Below are 20,770 nucleotides of genomic sequence, written 5' to 3' on the forward strand. Positions count from 1 at the left end.
CATAACCGCAAGTCTTACAAGGATGACCTCCACATTTGGTAAATCCTTTATAGGTAAGCCAATTGGGTCTAAAACTATTACCTTTACTGCTGGCGGTGTAGAAGGATGGAGACAGAGAGCAGGACAGAGTGGGTGCTCTTCTGGAGACGATCCTACAGCCCGATTTCAACGCTTGATATAAAATATCGTCATCGAACAGAATGGGTAAACATTTTTTTATTGTTGAGCTGATTGTGTTAAATTCTCTGCTATATGTCAGAGATAGGGTAGGAACAACTTCCTGGTCGCCGTCTCCAAATGCCTTTACACCGCCAGCAGGTGTACGTATCCTGGACCTAGATTTAGACCTTCCAAATAGCATATCTTTCCTATCCCTCTGTATTGCTATGTCTCTCCCTCTTTTGATCATCCATGAGGGATAATTTCTGTCTCTCAATCTCTCCTCCACTTTATTAAATTCCTCATCCAGCTTCTCTATCTCACTACAATTTCTGGCTGTGCGCATAAATTCACCCACGGGTATTGCTCTGATAGTATGCATGGGATGGTGGCTTTTGGCATTTAGTATGGAATTGCCTGCCACTTCCTTTCTGTAAGTGATGGTGTGCACTATCTCACCCGGAACCCCGCGGAGTGTCAGATCAAGGAAATTGGTATGGGATTCATGTGTGACACATGTGAATTTCAAGTTGTAATTATTATTGTTCAAATATGCCTGGAGGTCTGGCACGGCAGACACACCACCGGCCCACACCATGAGTACATCGTCGATGTATCTGCCGTACCAGATCAGACCAGGCATAAATGGATTATCCAAATTGTAAATATACTTCTCCTCCCAATATGACATGGTCAGGTTGGCCAGAGACGGTGAGAATCTAGCCCCCATTGACACTCCGCGGGTTTGTAGGTAGTGCACACCATCAAACACAAAGTAATTGTGAGTCAGAAGGTATGTGGTAATCTGACAGACAAAATCAATATAATCGGAACTAAGTCCGGTATACCGATGTAAATGGTATTCCATTGCCAGCAGAGCAACCCCGTGGGGAATAGAGGGATAGAGAGAAACTACATCAGCCGTTATCCAATTGTATTCATCTTCCCATTTAAACCTATACATGGCCCGTAATACGTCCCCCGTATCCTTCAGGAAACCTGGAGTGCGTCTGACTAGGGGCTGGAGAATATTGTCCAGCCAACTACCCAGACGCTCTGTCAGTGAACCCATGCCGGACACTATTGGACGAAGGGGGGGCGGATGGACGCCTTTATAGACTTTAGGCAATGCGTGTATAATCGGGGTGACTGGGGCATCCACGCACAAATATCTATATTCACCATCACTGAAAATACCCAGGTCTTTGCCCTTTTGTATCAGTGGTGAATAGTCGGCCATGTACTCCCGTAAGGGGTCCCCTGGCAATTTATTGTACGTGGATGCATCAGCCAACATTTCACGTAGCTGATTGCCATAAATTTCTTTGTCCATGACGACCACCGCCCCCCCCCCCCCCCCCCCTTGTCCGCCATTTTGATAACCAAGGAGTCAAGTTTCTGTAATTCCTGGAAAGCTTGAATTTGTGATGCACTTAAATTGTTATGAGTATGAGTTTTCTTGCTTTCCATCTCTATACTTTTTAATTCCTTTTCCAGTACCTCCTGGAAGATATCCATACTTCCCGTACGGGAAATAACAGGGTAAAATTTGGTATTTCGTGTACGGAACCTTCCAGGTGGGCTTGGCAAATCCCTAACTCCTTGTTCCTCCTGGAGTCCCTCAAGGCAACACAATGACAGTTGTTCTTTGAACAATAGATTTTTGAAGGAATTGTTATCATGTTCATAAGACTTGCCTTGTGGGACATCCGTGGTAGACAGGACATACTGGATACTGTAATATTTCGTACAAATTTATTAATGTCGAGTAAGGTAGAGAACATATCAAAATGTACTGTGGGAGAAAAATTGAGACCAAGGGAGAGTACATATCTCTGTTCATCAGTCAAACTCACACTGGACAGGTTAATCACACTTAAATCATCACTCCTTATTTTTGTTTGGTTTGCAGTCGTGTGGCTCTTGGATGTCGCTGACCTATGTTTCCGTCCACCTCTGATTCTATGTTTTTTGAGACATTGGATGTATCTCTTTTATCTTTCTCTATTTTAGACTTCTTATAGTATGAGGCAACATTGCCAGGTTCATCATGTGAAAGAGGCAGGGCGGAGACATCACACGATTCCAATTCACCTGCTGCATATGAGAAATCAGAACCCTCTGTATCTGAGGAGAAACTAACTTTAGCTACTCGTTTGGATAATTTCTTATTCTTAAGGGTTTTTAATATTGACCTGGGTGTAGAATAATGGTTATCCCTCCTCCCCCACTCATAGACCTGATTATGGCTGTAGTCATACAAGTCCCGTTGATACTTAGAATGTTTATAATCCATAATGGTATCCTTGAGTTTAGTAATAGAAAGTTTCATTTCCTCTTCCATCTGGATGTATTCCGGATTACTGGTGAATTTCTCTAATAGTTCCTTTACAGACGAAATCTCCTGTTGTAGTGCATTCAGTTTTCCAGTTTCAAACTCTATAATAAGTTTCATTAGCTCCATGGAACCAGGATTCCAGCAGGTCTCAACTTGAAGAGGGAGTTGATCTATGTTTACCAGTGAACACTCAAAATATGGTTGAGTGCTCACTGGTATATTGTGTTATAATCCTCACATAATTTAATACTTATGTTTGATCTAACAGTGGTTTTGATTGTTGAGTCTTAGGTAACTTGGTTTTTGGCATATCACACTTATCTCTGTTCATCGGTATATATAACTTTCCTTGTTCTTCTGCCCACTTGAGGACGACTGGGTATTGACATGTTTTCCTTTGGTTCCGGCTATATATGAATAAGATGAATTTAGCGCACCCGGGGTTAATGACAAGTGGAGTATTATATCATGTTATTCACCATAAATTTAACTGTAGACACTAATGTATAGAACAGGTATGAATCTGGATCCAGGTCTGTAAAGATATCGTGCCTCTATCAATGCCAAAAATTAGCGGCTTTTCAGCCATATCTCCTTATATGGTTATTGTATAAGAACGGACTGCTGTTTATCAGAAAGCTAAAGGCCTTTTATGTTTAGTTTGTATTTTGATGTTTCATAATTTTTTATGCATGTATCACATGTTTCTATTTTAACTAATGATATGGTGTTGGTTCACATTATGCGGCTTTTTTGTCATGGAATGAATATCCTGGCAAGTCCAGGGTTAATTTCTCTGGAAAACTGTCCGCTTAAGGTGTTTTCGATTACAACCATGATGAATGGAGTAAACGAAAAAAGGTGTGCCATTTATGTGTTAACCTATGGAGTTGGAGACTCCCACCCACTTCACTGGGTGGAGAATGGTTCAACCCCTTTATATAGAAGGTTCACATAAGGCAATTTGTTATGACTAAGGGTACTCACCCGAAACGCGTCAACGTTTATATCATGTATGTGGTGGTTATGTCTGTCAACTATATTTGAACAATAAAGAAGAGCTATCAGAGGAACTTGATCTGTCTCCGGGACAGCCTGCCACGGGAACACTCCCCTAGGGCCTCTGGAGCCGGGATTACATATTCCACCAGGGAGGTGAGCTGGACACCATTTTCAAATATAAACTGGAGATATCACTGTTTGAGTCGGGAATAATCACGGGTAAAACCTGCTTTTACTTTCACTTTCAGCTCTATTCACTGCATCCCAATTTCTATAATTGATATCTTCCCATGTTCTGAACAGATTGCCGTTATTCTGGTATTTTCTGAAAGCAATCCCCCTCCCTGTCAGTGTGGAGGAGAATGAGGGAGCAGCTGCAGAGCTGACAGGCTGCAGGAGAAAAGATAAAATAGTAAAATAAATATTAGGGGTGCACCGAAATGAAAATTCTGGTCCGAAACCGAAAATTCAGGATGCCCTTGACCGAAAACCGAAACTGCCTTTTTGCCCAAATACTTTTAAAATACTTTTTTTTTAATGATTTTATAACAGTGCCATCCACAGACCCCCACCCACCCCATAACAGTGCCATCCACAGACCCCCCACCCACCCCATAACAGTGCCATCCACAGACCCCCCCCCCACCTCATAACAGTGCCATCCACAGACCCCCACCCACCCCATAACAGTGCCATCCACAGACCCCCACCCACCCCATAACAGTGCCATCCACAGAACCCCCCCCCCCATTGCCGCTCCAGTACAGACTAGTTATAAAATGTGTACAATTAATAAGGATTCTATTCATGAGGCCCCCTCTGCAGTAGAACATTCAATATAGCCACATCCTACTCACAGGGCTGTTATCTTAATGCTGGCCGGCCGGGCAGACGAGCGGCAGCGTCACGACTGACGTCACATGCCTGCGCCGCCTCCTTCATTCAGAAAGTAGGCCGGGCACATGACGTCAGTCGTGACGCTGCCGCTCGTCTGCCCGGCCGGCCAGCATTAAGATAACAGCCCTGTGAGTAGGATGTGGCTGTATTGAATGTTCTACTGCAGAGGGGGCCTCATGAATAGAATCCTTATTAATTGTACACATTTTATAACTACTGGAGCTGGGGGCCGGAGCACAGTGAACGCACCGGCCCCCCCTCCCCGCTGATACATCGCAGCCTGCGATGCTGGAGCATGGCAGGCTGCGATGTCAAAAGGTGGCGGAACGCCGTTCCGGTGCGTTCCGCCAGAAAAAAAGCCCTGTATATAACCAACCATATTTTCTGCCGATTTCCAATTTCGGTGCACCCCTAAGAAATATATAGAAATGTGGTATTATCATCACTGTACTGACTTTTTTTTTTTACCCAACATTAAATGCCGTAAATAAATTCCACAAAATGATGTAAAAATTGCAGTTTTTTAATCTTTCCCCCTTAAAAAAGAAATAAAAAGTTATTTAATACACTTTATATACCCCAAAATGGTTGCTAAAAAACCTACAACTAATCTCACAAAATAATTTTAAAAAATTTAGAAGAAAAAAATTTAAAAGTTATGACTGCTAGAATACAAAGGGGGAAAATATTATTGGTTCTTAAGGCTAAAATTTATTATGTCACTAAGGAATTTAAATTACAATAGTGTCCCCTGAGTTGTGCGCCAACAAGATTTACTGCAGACACACAATTAAAAACAGTTACATTTTTGGGAGCGTTCTTCCAATTTTAACATGACTGTTAGGAGGAGGTTAATATATTTTTTTAGTTTGTTTTACTATTTGCTTATTAGAAGCCATCGGCAAGCTGCTGTTAAAGACTCTGTTAGGCTCTGTTTATGTCTGCGTCCTGGTCTTAGTTCCAACCATAACCGACAGCAAAAGTAGCACTTTTTGCAGAGCAATTTTTTTTGACAAAATGATGGATACCTCTGCGGACCCTAAGGACCCTACAGTTAGTCAAAGTGGTTTGTCTGTATTCATGGTACAATGGATCTGGTAGAGTGTTGTGGCTTTCATTATAAATAGAAGCCACATCTCAGATTGAACAAAGCTTTATAGTTTTAAGCAACTCCTTTTCGTCTTATAAATGCATATGGGGGGATTTATCATAAGGTTATTGCTTGGTCAGTTTTGCTTGAGTCTTTGTCATACCTTGCACCAAATGTATCAAACGGCGCATGTTTTTTTTTTTTTTATTCTTTTGCCGCATCTCTACATCTAGCACTTTTGTCTGTAATGTTACTCTAGGTTTTTATACCACCCCCTTACTAGCTGCACCGATAAATCTTGAGTGAAATCCAAGGGCATCTGTCAGTAGATTTGTACCTATGACACTGGCTGACCTGTTACATGTGCACTTGGCAGCTGAAGGCATATGTGTTGGTCCCATGTTCCTATGTGCCCGCATTGCTGAGAAAAATGATGTTTTAGTATATGCAAATGAGCCTCTAGGAGCAACGGGGGCGTTACCATTACACCTAGAGGCTCTGCTCTCTCTGCAACTGCCGCATCCTCCGCACTTGGATTGACAGTGCCAGGCAGTGAAAAACGTCATAATACCCGACCCTGTCAATCAAAGTGGAAAAGGCACGGCAGTTGCAGAGAGAGCAGAGCCTCTAAGTGTAATGGCAATGCCCCCATTGCTCCTAGAGGCTCATTTGCATATATTAAAACTTAATTTTTCTCCTGAATGTAGGCACATATGAACATGGGACCAACACAGATGCCTTCAGCTTCCAAGCACTCTAAGGAGTAAAGACTTAATGAAAGTGCAAAAAAAATTTATTAAAAGTACCATAATTTTGCCCTAGAAGACGCACCTGCTCTTATGACGCACCTAGGTTTTAGAGGAGGGAAATAAAAAATATATTTTTTCATCAGACCTTAGTTTGGACCCCAAATGTTAATAAGACCCCTAATCAGACCTCAGCTCAGACCGTCAATGGTAATAAGATCTCGGCTCAAACACCAATGTTAAGAAGACCCACAATCAGACCCCCAATGTTAAGACCCCTGTTCAGATCTCAGATCAGACCTTCATGTTAATCAGAACTTAGATCAGACCCAAAAATAAATAAATCAACTCGCCTCTTCTGCTCCGGCCGCTGGGACCTGACATCGCACAGTGTGAGGTCACAGAGCACACAGGCGTGCTCATGCTGTGCACAGGTAACAGCAAAGCGTGCGGAGCATGCAAGAGAAGACTAGGAAGCGGGAGTACAGAGCCCGTACAGGGAATGCTGTATTCACCACTCCCCGGTCCTTCTGTACTAATAAGCACTTCATTAGTATTCGCCTCATAAGACACACTGACATTTCCCCCCACTTGGGGGGGGGGGGAGATGCGTCTTAAAGGGTGAAAAATAGAGTAAATAAATGTAATAATAAGAAGGTGATATTAAAAGTTGATCTTGATCAGCTTTTTCGGATCGCTTAGTCTCATAAAAAAGTCTGTGGAGAAATCAGTGTACATTTTGCCTAAAATCCCTTTTTGTTTTTTTAATTTATAAAAAAAAAAAATCAATAGGTATAATACATATTTGAATACAGTGAAATCTTTTTGTGTCACTCATTATTATTTCCTCACTAATAATTAAAACTAAATCTTACAGTACTGATAGGATAGTTCTTATCCATTTGCACAACCGGGATGTAAAAAAAAGTTTTTTTTTTCTTATAGGAGAGAAACCGGCTAATAAAAAACAGCCCATATGCAGCGAAGCACCAAACGAAATCGTGCCAGCTGCCAAGCCGTGCACTGGACAAGACAGTAAGTGTATTCTTCTGAGTATCAGCGACAGCCACATTATCAGCCCCTTGGCGACCGTTGTCTCTTACCGTTTCTTGCAGCCATTCTGAATATACGATTAATGATAGCGAGAGTCTGAATTATTTTATCCTTTGGTTCTTGTGTTTACCTGGAAAATGATATATTGAACATCTGCAAGATCAGAAAGTAGAAATGCAAGTAATCATTTTAGAAAAAAGTTCCAGACTAAGATATTAAAAACAAACTTCTAATCTCCTTAGGCTAGTTTCACACTTGCGGTAGGACGGATCCGACATGCTGTTCACCATGTCGGATCCGTCCTGCGGCTATTTCGCCGTGCCCGCGGACCGCCGCTCCGTCCCCATTGACTACAATGGGGACGGGGGCGGAGCTCCGGCGCAGCACGGCGGTGCACGGAGAAAGCCGCCGGACTAAAAAGCCTGACATGCAGTAATTTTAGTCCGGCGGCCTTTCTCCGTGCAGCGCCGTGCTGCGCCGGAGCTCCGCCCCCGTCCCCATTATAGTCAATGGGGACGGAGCGGCGGTCCGCGGGCACGGCGAAATAGCCGCAGGACGGATCCGACATGGTGAACAGCATTTCGGATCCGTCCTGCCGCAAGTGTGAAAGTACCCTTAGACATAGCAAAACCAATAATATACAAAATTATGGTAACTGTCTTGGGAAGAGGGATTTATTTTGAAGCATTCCTGGTGAAATTTCTCAAAGGCCTCCTTATGCCACTTTTATAAGGCTACTTTCACACTAGCGTTTTTGCTGTATCCGGCAGGGTTCAGCAAAAAAAACGCTTCCGTTACAGATAATACAATCATCTGCATCCGTTATGAACAGATCTGTTTGTATTATATGTAGCACAGCCAAGACGGATCCGTCATTAACTCCATTAAAAGTCAATGGGGGACGGATCAGTTTTCTATTGTGTCTGAAAAAAACTTTTTGCTCTGCCTCCCATGACTGAAAGCAAACCCAGTATGAGAACACAACCAATATGCATTCCGTTCTGTTCAGTTACGTTTTGTCCCCATTGAACCAAGAGCTTTTTTTTTTCCCGGTATTGAGACCCTAAGACGGATCTCTGTACCGGAAAATATTAACGCTAGTGTGAAAGTAGCCTAACATAGAAAAGTCACATTATGGCACACGCCTCAAGTGCCAAGAAAAGTGAGTGGGGTTTAATGGGAGGGAATTCAATTTACACAGATCACAGCTCAAGTCAGGTTTCTTTGCCCCACTGGTCACCAGATTTATTATATGAGCATTTATGGGACCAGCTGGAACATCAGCGACCTACAAGCGTTCAGGATCTACAGGCCCAGCTGCAACATCTGTGGGCGAATGTGCCGCAGAATACCATAAAGAACCTGTATGCCTCCATGCCCAACCGTATCTCATCTTGTATCCAGAGTAGAGGTGCCCAACATGGTGCTATAGAGCCTTCTATCAATTGTACAGTTTTCCCCAATAATAAATACTCACATATGGTATATCATAATTAGATTTGTACATAAGAAGTTTAATTCCATTCCAACACCTCCTTCTCGGTGCAATATTTTTTTTATTTTTTTCAAGGAGTGTATATTACATGTGTTTTTGTTTTGAGGGTGACTTTCTAAGCCGTGTAACCAGAAACCTAAAGATGTTAATCCCAAATAGAATATACCCTGGAAGGTTTAATAATGTGCTGACATGAAGAGTCGCAACAAAACTGGAAAGGACAAACCTCACAGTTTCCTATTGTTAAAAAATTAACTCCCAAAGTTCCCTCAATATAAATGAAGATTTATATAGATCTACTTGCACCTTCTGGGGAACCGGTTCTTAGTCTTAATCAGTTCAATATGTTAGAACGGAAGGTGGACTATGCGCGGAAATTACAAACCCAAGGCCACCTGTTAAACTGTGGTCATTAGTCCATATTTAGAGAGCCATATTTAATATCCATTATAATTGTATGGATTACACATGTCAACAAAAATGCTAAAGTGTTTTTTACTTGGCCATTTCCTCCACCATATTTTTAGTGACTTCATCTGTGAGCCTGTAGACCCTCTGTTGCATTTATCAAAATATATATCCGGTTTTGTGCATTACAGTATTTTCTGCTGAATTTACAGCTGCGTTGCTCAATATTTCACGTAAGAGTCTTGTAGACATTGTTGTCTTCCCAGTACGAATGCATATTACATTGCAAATCTATCAGTGCTCCTGGGCAGGAACGATGACCACTCATGGTCTGTGGGACAAAGCAATTAAGATTCCCTTTATTTATTTATTTATTTTTAAAATCTGATTTGTCTTATGTCCGTTATGAATTATCAATGCAGAAGGGCGGCAGGATCATGTACTTTTTATATCGCAAGAGATCCAAGAAAACATCTATAGTGTATGAATTTAGGGGGTCTCTGTCCATCTCGGTGAGCCGGACAAATAAATGAGAAAAAAAAAACAGCAGGTGGCGATATACATTTTATTGAATAACTCAGTGGCTATGCAAAATTTTAAATTAGGCTGAATTCACATCAGCGTTCAGCCTTTCCGTTCTCCTGCTCTATTATAGGAGCAGGAGAACGGAAAGGACGGATTCGGCACATAACGGAGCCTACGGGCCCCATTGACCTGTGATGGTGAACCTTTTAAAGGCCGAGTGCCCAAACTGCAACCCAAAACCCACTTATTTATTGCAAAGTGTCAACAAAGCAATTTAACCTGAATACTATAGTCCAATATAGTATATCCTCTATGAACTTTATTATTTAGCTATCATAGCCTGCCTACATTCAGTGCGCTGCCTGTGCTGTTCATAGTGCGCCTGCGCTGATGAATGGCAGGAAAAGTCTAAGGCATATTGTACACCATAGACTTTTCCCAGTGTGCGGGTGCCCACAGAGAGGGCTCTGAGTGCCGCCTCTGGCACCCGTGCCATAGGTTCGCCATCATAGACTATAATGGGGTCCGTTAGGTTTCCACTCAGAAGATTATTTTGGAGCGGAGACAAAAGTTGTGCGCGCAGGACTTAGGTTTCCGCTTAGAGGAAGATTTTTGAAACGGAGACAAAAGTCCTGCGCGCACAACTTTTGTGTCTGCTCCAAAATCATATTCTTAGCGGAAACCTAACGGACCCCATTATAGTCTACGGGGTCCGTAGGCTCCGTTTGGCTCAGTTATGTGCCGAATCCGTCCTTTTATTCTCCGTTAAAGGAGCAGAAGAACGGAAAGCTGAACGCTGATGTGAACTTAGCCTTACATGCAATCACAAAATAATTCAGATCCAGATGCTGGTTTGAAAACTGTAGAATATTTTTGATGGGACTAACTACCCCTTTAATAATAATAAAAGTAGCCATTATGGATCTGTGGAAGCTCCTTATGCACAGTAATAAGGGAAAATCTGTCAGTATCCGGAGGGCAGAGGGAGCCTGCATATCATGAATATTATCAGACCCCTTGCTTGCAGTGGACTCCTCTCTGGCCGTACACTGCGTCTTACCACCTAAGTGAGAGACCACTGGAATCGGTATCTGTCACTACATTATGCTGCCCTTACAGAGGGTAGCATATCCAACCTGGAAGGCTCCCATTAAAGAAATAATTAACCTAAAAAATGCAAAAAAAACACACAAATTACCTACCTGATAGGTTGGGGTCTGAGACCAATCAATTGCTTGACGTGGTCGCAGTGCTCCAGTGAGTGGCGTGGCAGCATCTTCACAGCTCATTAAGCACAACGCTGTCTATTGGATAGCGGCTGTGCTTGGTATTGTTTACTTGAATGAGACTGAGTTGCGCCTAGGGCATGTGACAAATGAATGTGACATCACTGGCCTAGGAAGAGGCGGCGGCGCTCAGCAGGGGTGACAGGAGTCGGACCCCGCTGATCTGATAAGTCATCAAAACTGAACATTCGGGCAACCCCTTTAATTTCTTCCTCTCTTTTCATCCTATCTTGTCCTCGTATGACAATTAAAACTGCGGACTATGTGAAGAAAAATCTCAGCCTTGTCCCCCTCCTCCTCTTTACTATAGTGTGTGGCTGTAAGACAACAGGCCGTAGCAGGAACCTCCCCCTCTGCCTTTTTTTTCCAAAGGGACAAAGAAAAATAATAAAGCCCATCCCGTTGATCTAGTATTGCCTCTTTAGCAGTTCCCCAGATGAAAATGGAACAAATCAGCAGCAGAATAACCAGAGTCCTCTGTAGGATTTCTACAAGACTGTTCAGGGAAATATAGAAAATCCTGCAGGGTGACAAACGGGTTTCTAGGTTTAGTGTTCATTTAAGGGTCCATTCACATGACTTATTAGTTTTGCCATCCGCAAATGGACACCGGCCCGTGTGCATTCCACATTTTACAGATCATCATCTCCCGCCTTTTGTTAGGAATGCCTATTGTTCACAAAAAGGACAAAAATAGGACATGTTCTATTTTTTACGCGGGGCCACAGAACAGACATTGAAATGAACAGAAGCGCATCCTGATCTGCCAAAAATGCGGATCAGATGCTGACTGAAAATACTGTTGTTTGAGTGGACCCTAATACAAACATTAAAAGGCAGCCATGTAAAATCTTAAATGGGTTATCCCATGACTAACGTAAAAAATGAAAATCGGACATCATGTAGCACATGACAATCTGTTTCTAACGAAGCTAGAACCAACCCTGTACCTCACATGGGTCCAGAGATCTCTCCATTCATTGCTCTGCTAGGTTTAGATCAAGCTGGCAGCTCAAGGGGAGTGTCTTTTCTGCTGCAGCTCAGGGGGCGTGTCCATGCTCTTCCTATCACAACTCAGGAGGCAGTCGAAGGATGAAACTGAGCATGTGCGGCCTTCTCAGTGAGCCGGACAAAAAGAAAAACAAACAAACAGCAGGTGGCGATATACAGGTACATTTTTTGAATAGCTCAGTGGCTAAGCTAAATATTTAATTACATGCAATTACAAAAGTATTCAGATCCAGGCGCTGGTTTAAAAACTGTAAAATATTATTTGTGGGACAACCCCCTTTAACCTCTTCAGGACACATGACATACCGATACGGCATGTTGTCCTGGTACTTAAGGACACATGACGTACCGGTACGTCATGTGTATTTCTGATCCCCGGCGGGCGGTGATCGGTACAAGATGCCTGCTCAAATCATTGAGCAGGCACCTTGGCTAAATGCGCGGGGGGGGTCCCCCCTGGATCTCACAGGCCGGAAGCTGTATGAGTAGTACACACAGTATTACTCATACAGCCAATGCATTCCAATACAGAAGTATTGGAATGCATTGTAAAGGATTAGACCCCCAAAAGTTCAAGTCCCAAAGTGGGACAAAAAATAAAGTGAAAAAATTAAGTTTTCCCCCCAAAAAATTAAAAGTTTCAAGTAAAAATAAACAAAAACGTCATTTTCCCCAAATAAAGTTAAAAAAAATTGTAAAAAGTATACATATTAGGTATCGCCGCGTCCGTATCGACCGGCTCTATAAACATATCACATGACCTAACCCTTCAGATGAACACCGTAAAAAATAAAAACTGTGCTAAATAAACCATTTTTTGTCACCTTACATCACAAAAAGTGTAATGGCAAGCGATCAAAAAGTCATATGCACCCCAAAATAGTGCCAATCAAACTGTCATCTCATCCTGCAAGAAATGGGACCCTACCTAAGATAATCGCCCAAGAACTGAAAAAACTATGGCTCTCAGAATATGGAGACACTAAAACATGATTTATTTATTTTTTGTTTTGGAAAATATTATTGTGTAAAACTTACATAAATAAAAAAAATTATACATATTAGGTATCGCCGCGTCTGTATCGACCAGCTCTATAAAAATATCACATGACCTAACCCCTCAGATGAACACCGTAAAAAATTTAAAGTAGAAACTGTGCTAAAAAAAACATTTTTTGTCACCTTACATCACAAAAAGTGTAATAGCAAGTGATCAAAAAGTCACACGCACCCAAAATAGTGCCAATAAAACCGTCATCTCATCCCGCAAAAATCATACCATACCCAAGGTAATCGCCCAAAAAATTATGGCTCTCCGACTATGGAAACACTAAAACATGTTTTTTTTGCTTCAAAAATGAAATCCTTGTGTAAAACTTACATAAAAAAAAAAAAAAGCATACATATTAGGTATAGAGGCATCCGTGACAACCTGGTCTATAAAAATATCACATGAGCTAATCTGTCAGATGAATGTTGTAAATGACAAAAAAATAAAAACTGTGCCAAAACCGCTATTTCTTGTTACCTTGCCTCACAAAAAGTGTAATATAGAGCAACCAAAAATCATATGTACCCTAAACTAGTACCAACAATACTGCCACCCTATCCCGTAGTTCCTAAAATGGGGTCACTTTTATGGAGTTTCTACTCTAGGGGTGCATCAGGGGAGCTTCAAATGGGACATGGTGTAAAAAAAAAACTGTCCAGCAAAATCTGCCTTTCAAAAACCATATGGCATTCCTTTCCTTCTGCGCCCTGCCCTGTGCCCGTACAGCGGTTTCTGTAAACTACAGAATCAGGGCCATAAATATTGAGTTTGGTTTGGCTGTTAACCCTTGCTTTGTAACTGGAAAAAAAATTATTAAAATGGAAAATCTGCCAAAAAGTGAAATTTTGAAATTGTATCCCTATTTTCCATTAATTCTTGTGGAACACCTAAAGGGTTAACAAAGTTTTGTAAAATCAGTTTTGAATACCTTGAGGGGTGTAGTTTCTAGAATGGGGTCATTTTTGGGTGGTTTCACAAAGTGACTACAGACCTGAACTGGTCGCTAAAAATTGGGTTTTTGAAAATTACTGAAAAATTTCAAGATTTGCTTCTAAACTTCTAAGGCTTGTAACATCCCCCAAAAATAAAATATCATTCCCAAAATGATCCAAACATGAAGTAGACATATGGGGAATGTAAAGTAATAGCTATTTTGGGAGGTAGTACTATGTATTATAGAAGTAGAGAAATTGAAACTTGGAAATGTGCTTTTTTTTAAACTAATGTTTGGTAAATTTGGTATTTTTTTTTATAAATGATATATATTTTTTTAAACTTATTTAAAGTTATCACCACATAAAGTGACACTGGTCAGATTTGTAAAAAATGGCCTGGTCCTAAGGTGAAATAAGGCTGTGTCTTTAAGGGGTTAAAGGGAGTCTTTCACCTAAAATGACCATTATACACCACAAACATGATGATATCCATTACATTCCCCATATTATAATCTTACCTTTCATATTGCTGTCCGTCGCCTATTCTCTCTTAAAAACGCTTTTAATCCATATGCTAAATAGGTTCTGAAGGTGCCCAGGGGCGGCGTTAATGTGGCCGGTGCCCAGGCTCCACGCGCTGTTCAAATCAAACCCCTCCCCTTTCACCCCTCTGGCCCGCCCTCGGTTCTTGAGATAGCATCCTTCAGTCAATGACAAATCCGGCGCCTGCGCCTGCGCACTCCATTACCCACTAGGGCAGAGGCAGCAGAGCGTTTAATGCGCATGCGCCGGCCCGTACATCCCGATATTTTGGCAGTTTACTTCCGCCGGCTAGATCGGGCCGGCGCATGCGGATTAAACGCTCTGCTGCCTCTGCCCTAGTGGGTAATGGAGTGCGCAGGCGCCGGATCTGTCATTGACTGGAGGATGGTATCTCAAGAACCGAGGGCGGGCCAGAGGGGTGAAAGGGGAGGGGTTTGATTTGAACAGCGCCGTGGAGCCTGGGCACCGGCCGCATAAACGCCGCCCCTGGGCACCTTCAGAACCTATTTAGCATATGGATTAAAAGCGTTTTTAAGAGAGAATAGGCGACGGACAGCAATATGAAAGGTAAGATTATAATATGGGGAATGTAATGGATATCATCATGTTTGTGGTGTATAATGGTCATTTTAGGTGAAAGACTCCCTTTAAAGCCCTTTTACACTCAGAAGCGTCCCTTCCAGACAGTCGCCTGCACGTCGGTGAAGGAGACCGCCGCATTTACATGCAGCGATCTCCTTTACAGTATGGAGAGGAGCAATCACTAATGCCATCACTCGTCCTCATACAAACTGATTGCGTGTCGGAAGCAGAGTTCAGTTTAGACACCACAATCTGCTGCCGGCAGATGATGATTTAGGTGTCTGCACCAACTTTTTGCTTGTTCATCGGGTAATCAGCGGCCCCTTTACACAGTCAGATTATCACTAACGAGCAACCATACATCGGGCAGTGTAAAGGGGCCTTTTAGTCCTGTCGTATATCACTGTGTATCCGTTGGTAAATGGTAACGATTGGCGGTATTAATATCTTTATATGCTGTGTTGTGAAATGGTGGTATGTGCAGTCAACATGTACTATCCACTAATAGTCATTATGAGTGTTGTTCTCAAGTCCCACAAAACTAATTATTTTTAATGTAGGTGTCTAGTTTCCATGCAAAATGGTAATTGTTTTTCAATTCATCAAACCCAGCCACGAGGGAATTTGCTAACTTGCATATCATAAAGCTAATCACTAGCAGTTTGTTTACTTCTTTCTGGATTTCATGTTTTGGTTAAAGCGTGGGCTGTCTTCTCCTGACAGAACATCTCTTCTTTCAGTACAGAGTTCTCTTGAGTGCACCCAACGTCTTTGTAGAGTTGAGGCAACCATTTTTGTCAGTTTTCTGGCTTCTAGACTTTTTGATTCACTTTTAAATATTTTTAAACCTATAACAGACTATAGATTATTTGAAGAAGCACTCCTGTGTGACTGACCTCTTGTGAGCTGCAGGATAATATCAGTATCTATCAGACTCTCCTGGCATCTCACAGACAACAACCCTCCCCACCAAGCTTCGCTTTCCTTATTTCCCTGTATGTCTCCTTATGCATGGAGCACTGCAGTAGATATAATTTCTGCCTTATCTAAATGACCAAAAGTGCAGAGATATAGTCAGTCCCTACAATTCTTAGCTGCCTTGTCACAACTCCCCTGACTGTCTATATATCTGTCTATGCTGTGTGCAGACTCTCCAGTGTATCCTATGAGATGCTGCTTCACACTGCTCTCATTTCTGCCTTATCTAAATGACCAGAAGTGCAGAGATATAGTCAGTCCCTACAATGCTTAGGCTACTTTCACACCTGCGTTCGATCGGATCCGTTCTGAACGGATCCGCTCATATTAATGCAGACGGTGGCTCCGTTCAGAACAGATCCGTCTGCATAATAACTTAGAAAAATGTTCTCAGTGTGAAAGTAGCCTGAGCGGATCCGTTCAGACTTTACATTGAAAGTCAATGGGGGACGGATCCACTTGAAGATTGAGCCATATGGTGTCATCTTCAAGCGGATCCGTCCCCATTGACTTACATTGTAAGTCGGAACGGATCCGCACGGCCAGGCGGACACCCGAACGCTGCTTGCAGCGTTCAGGTGTCCGCTCACTGAGCGGAGCGGAGGCTGAGCACTGGCAGGCGGATGCATTCTCAGTGGATCCGCCTCCACTGAGAATGCATTAGGGCCAGACGGCTGCGTTCAGGGCCGCTCGTGAGCCCCTTCAAACGGAGCTCACGAGCGGACACCTGAACGCAGGTGTGAAAGGAGCCTTAGCTGCAGTTCTACAACTCCCCTGACTGTCTATATATCTGTCTATGCTGTGTGCAGACTGCCCAGTGTATCCTATTAGATGCTGCTTCACACTGCTCTTCCTTGCTGCCTGCTTCTAAGAGCTGACAGGGAGGAAGCTTTCACAAGCAGGAGACAGGCGGAAGCTGTATCACATAACTCACACCGCAGAGTCTTATGTCACTGGTCTATCACTTGCTGCCCCTAGGTAGGACTCAAAATGGGGCAATTGCAGTGTAAGTCTACATTCTCTGTATCTCTGCACTCACTTTCTTCAATATGCTTTTATTTATCTGCTCTCAGAAAAGACCGGGAACACATCCCTTCCACGTGCAACACCACAAGCCCGAGTGCCAACCAGATCTTCTACTTGTTGCATTCTATCTCTGCAAAGCCAGACACATGATCGGAAATGTAGGCTGAATTAGGAGAACCATATTAAAGAGGAGGAAAGATTGGAGACAAGCTGTATGCTAAATCTTCTACATTATTCTTTAATAGTAGCCTATGCTGCAGTATATAGGCAAAAGGGAGAGTGCTGCTTCTTTAACCCTTTCTGGACCTCCACCATACACGTACGGCAGAAGTCCGGATTTTTAAGATGTATAGCCGCCAGGTATTTTCCCACTTACACAGCAGACACCTGGAGGCAGTGTCCATGATTGGTGGTAACGCAGATCATGCACTTTTAACCCTTCAATTGCCATGGTCAGTTGTGACCATGGCATCTGAGCTGTCTTTCCCCGGGAGCGCTGCACTCCCTGGGCCCAAACTGCTCCTCTGTGCTGGGATCAAGGGAGCCGTTTGCTTGTTGTGGCTTCCTTTGGCCTTCTGCACACTCCGAGACCTGGCAAAAGTGATTTTCCTTTGAAACCCTGCCTGTGGTAGGGCCCCATAAAGAACATAATGAATCTCCCATAGACTGCAATGTTAAATTATTACAGTCTATAGGAGAAGTCATCAGACTATTGCATGTTAATATCCCATATGGGGACCTAAAAATATGGTCAAAAATACTCCCTTTCCCCATATTAAAAATAAAAAATGAAGTTCATAGGCAACACCGTGTCCCAAAATGGCCGTACTATTAAAATATTAGCGTATTAATCCTGTGAGGGGACCGCATTAAACAGAAAGAAAAATCAAAATGGGCAATTTGCCTTTTTTTCTTGCTTCACCTCCTGAAAAATTGTTATTAAAAGTTTTCAAAAAGTCTTACACTATCAGTAGAAACTACCGATCACCCCTCAAAAAATGAACCCTCACAGCTCTGTTATGAATCTCCGAATATGGCGATGCAAAGAAAGTATACCATATATCTCTGTAATCATACTGACCCACAAAGTCAATTCTACTGCTAAATGCAGTAAAAACAGAACATTTTTGTTTTTCAAATTCTACCCCATTTAAACAAACATCTAGTCGTATGCATTATAAAATAGTGCTATTAGAAAGTACAACTTTTTTACAAACATGAAGCCCTCATATGGCAATGTGAAATGAAATGTTATGGCTCTGGGAAGGCAGGGAGTAAAAAAAATACAAATGGAAAAAACGGGAAATCGCTTGGTCCTGAAGAAGTTAATCGTGTTAAGAATGTTATGGTCATGGTCCAATTACTTTAGATTGCACTAAGAGAATAAAATGTTTAGGGTTTAGTAACTTTGAGTATTTGGACCCATTATTGTAAGACTTATCTACTGTTCATGACTTTCATCTTGGCAAGCCTAGGTTATATAAGCAGTGTATATGAGGTATGAATACTCTTCGTATGCATGGCTCTATAGATGCCCACACGTCTGCATAACCACAATCCCCAAGATACATACTTTTAAAATACATTATGTCTGTAAACTATGGCTGCCTGGACATCTGCCATGTATGCCAATACAATTGCATATGTTAGCCATTATGTGTCACTGAAAAAATAAAAACCCTGAAATCAAACTTAAAGGGCACGTCCACACATGGAAATGAAAAATATCTGTCTTGGATTTCTCTACAAAATACACATTTATTAACATGCCGATTTTGCTGCCTTTTCTCCACAGACTTTTTTTTTTTTTTTCTGCTACTGTAATTCCTGATGGAAAATCTGCATCGCATAGTTGTAAAGTTCAGTGTTTATTAAAGGGGTTGTGCAGCCAGTAATATTGATGGCCTGTCCTCAGCATAGGTCATTAATATCTTATTGTTGGGGGTCTGACTCATGGCACCTGAGGATAGGCCCTGACAAACCAAAAGTTATGGTGTCCCGTCCGTGGTCACGTTGACCACTGCTGCCATTCAGTGGCCTCAGCATTGACCAGAAGCACCAGGGACAGGAACATTGGCTCTGGAATGGATGCATAGAAAAAGATGAGTGTTTTATTTATTTATTTTTTTGGGGGGGGGTCGGAGCTTACTAATTAGATTAAATTAGAGCGAGGTATCAGAACACCCTTTTAAACACCTAAGAACCTGGATTCACTCGAACCTGGATTCTTAGGTTTTGACTGGAATTAGTCAAAACACGGACAGCAGCAGTGTGCGTTCCACATTTTGCGGACAAGAATAGGACATGTTCTATTTTTTTCGGGTCCGCAATTCCGTGTCTGGGCAGCACATCGTGCTGCCCCCATAAAAATGAATGGGTCCGCAATTCCGATCCGCCAAATGCGGAATGGAATTGCGGATGTGTGAATGGAGCCTTAATCTGTAATTAGGCATTAGTCACATTTCCCCTGTGTGCTTATAGCCCGTATCTCTCTGAACTAATACTCCTGCACATAAAGATTGCTATTCAAGTGCGCACATAAGGAATCCACCTGCAATGTCCTTTGCTGATTATCATTTGAGAATTTGCAAAAGTTTTTTATTAATCTTTTAAAGGGGTTGTCTCAACTCATCAAGTTATATTTATTATGTGCATGACATTGATATGAGTAACTTACTAATGTAGATGAATTAGCAGCAATGGCTCTGTCCCCACTATCTTTCTTCTTCGTCCTCTTTATAGACTGCTCGTCTCCAGGGGTTACAGCCACCGCTGCACACAGCTAGAAAAAAAGCTGGCCTTTCTAGTGGCCAGGAATTGATGGCATGAGCGCGCACAGGGCCCGCGCGCATGCGCAGCAGCTCCCGTTCCCGTCCACCTCACTGTCATTCTCTCCTGTAAGATACAAATCGCAGCAACCACTTACCATAGGTTGTCACGATCTGTACAGGGTCTGCTCCACTGAGACTGCTAGTGTTTCAGATAGTCTAGTAGCCTCACGAGCGTGCACGTGTAGTCAAGGGGCAGGATTATATTATGCTTGCTCCATCAGTCACAGCAGAAGTACGTATGAAGAAACCAGCACTCACTCAGGTGCACGCTGCCCGGGAGAAGAGCACACTCCATGACAATCAAATAAGAAAAATCCCAGCAGCTGTGTCTTGATGCAGGTAAACTTTTTATTCCTTAAGTAGGTATGGTCCTATAACCAGGACGCGTTTCGGCAATGTGCCTTTATCAACAGGTGTATCCAAATGTAAACAGGATATATATACAAAAGGTACCGCCCACAGGTACGGGAGGCCCACCCCACAAACGGAGTGGCCGCAAAAGGATACAAAACATCAATGTGAATAAACATACTAGAATAACATGCATGTCCCTATCGCAGAATCTCACCAACGATTCCTGCGCTTCGCCATTGGTGGCCGGCACTATCAGTTTTTCGCCCTTCCTTTCGGGTTAGCGACCGCCCCTCGGGTCTTTACCAAGATTCTAGCGCCGCTCATGGCGCTTCTTCGCACCAGGGGCATTCCTTTGCTGCCCTACCTGGACGACATCCTGATAAAGGCCCCCTCGCTTCCGCAGGCCGAGGACAGCGTCCGGATCACTGTTCAGACTCTTAAACAAAACATGCAATGCAAC

General features: G+C 42.6%; 1 protein-coding gene across 1 annotated transcript in view; it reads left to right on the plus strand.

Annotated features, from left to right (window-relative positions):
- Positions 1-20,770, plus strand: part of LOC122920662 (kinesin-like protein KIF18A) — a 125,137-nt gene that overhangs the window by 79,003 nt on the left and 25,364 nt on the right. The window contains exon 14 of the mRNA XM_044270339.1: positions 7,178-7,267. Within this exon, the coding sequence (XP_044126274.1) occupies positions 7,178-7,267 (90 nt within the window). The remainder of the gene's footprint in view (positions 1-7,177; positions 7,268-20,770) is intronic.

The sequence above is a fragment of the Bufo gargarizans genome, chromosome 10 (genome assembly GCF_014858855.1).
Source record: "Bufo gargarizans isolate SCDJY-AF-19 chromosome 10, ASM1485885v1, whole genome shotgun sequence".
Classification (NCBI taxonomy): Eukaryota; Metazoa; Chordata; class Amphibia; order Anura; family Bufonidae; genus Bufo; species Bufo gargarizans.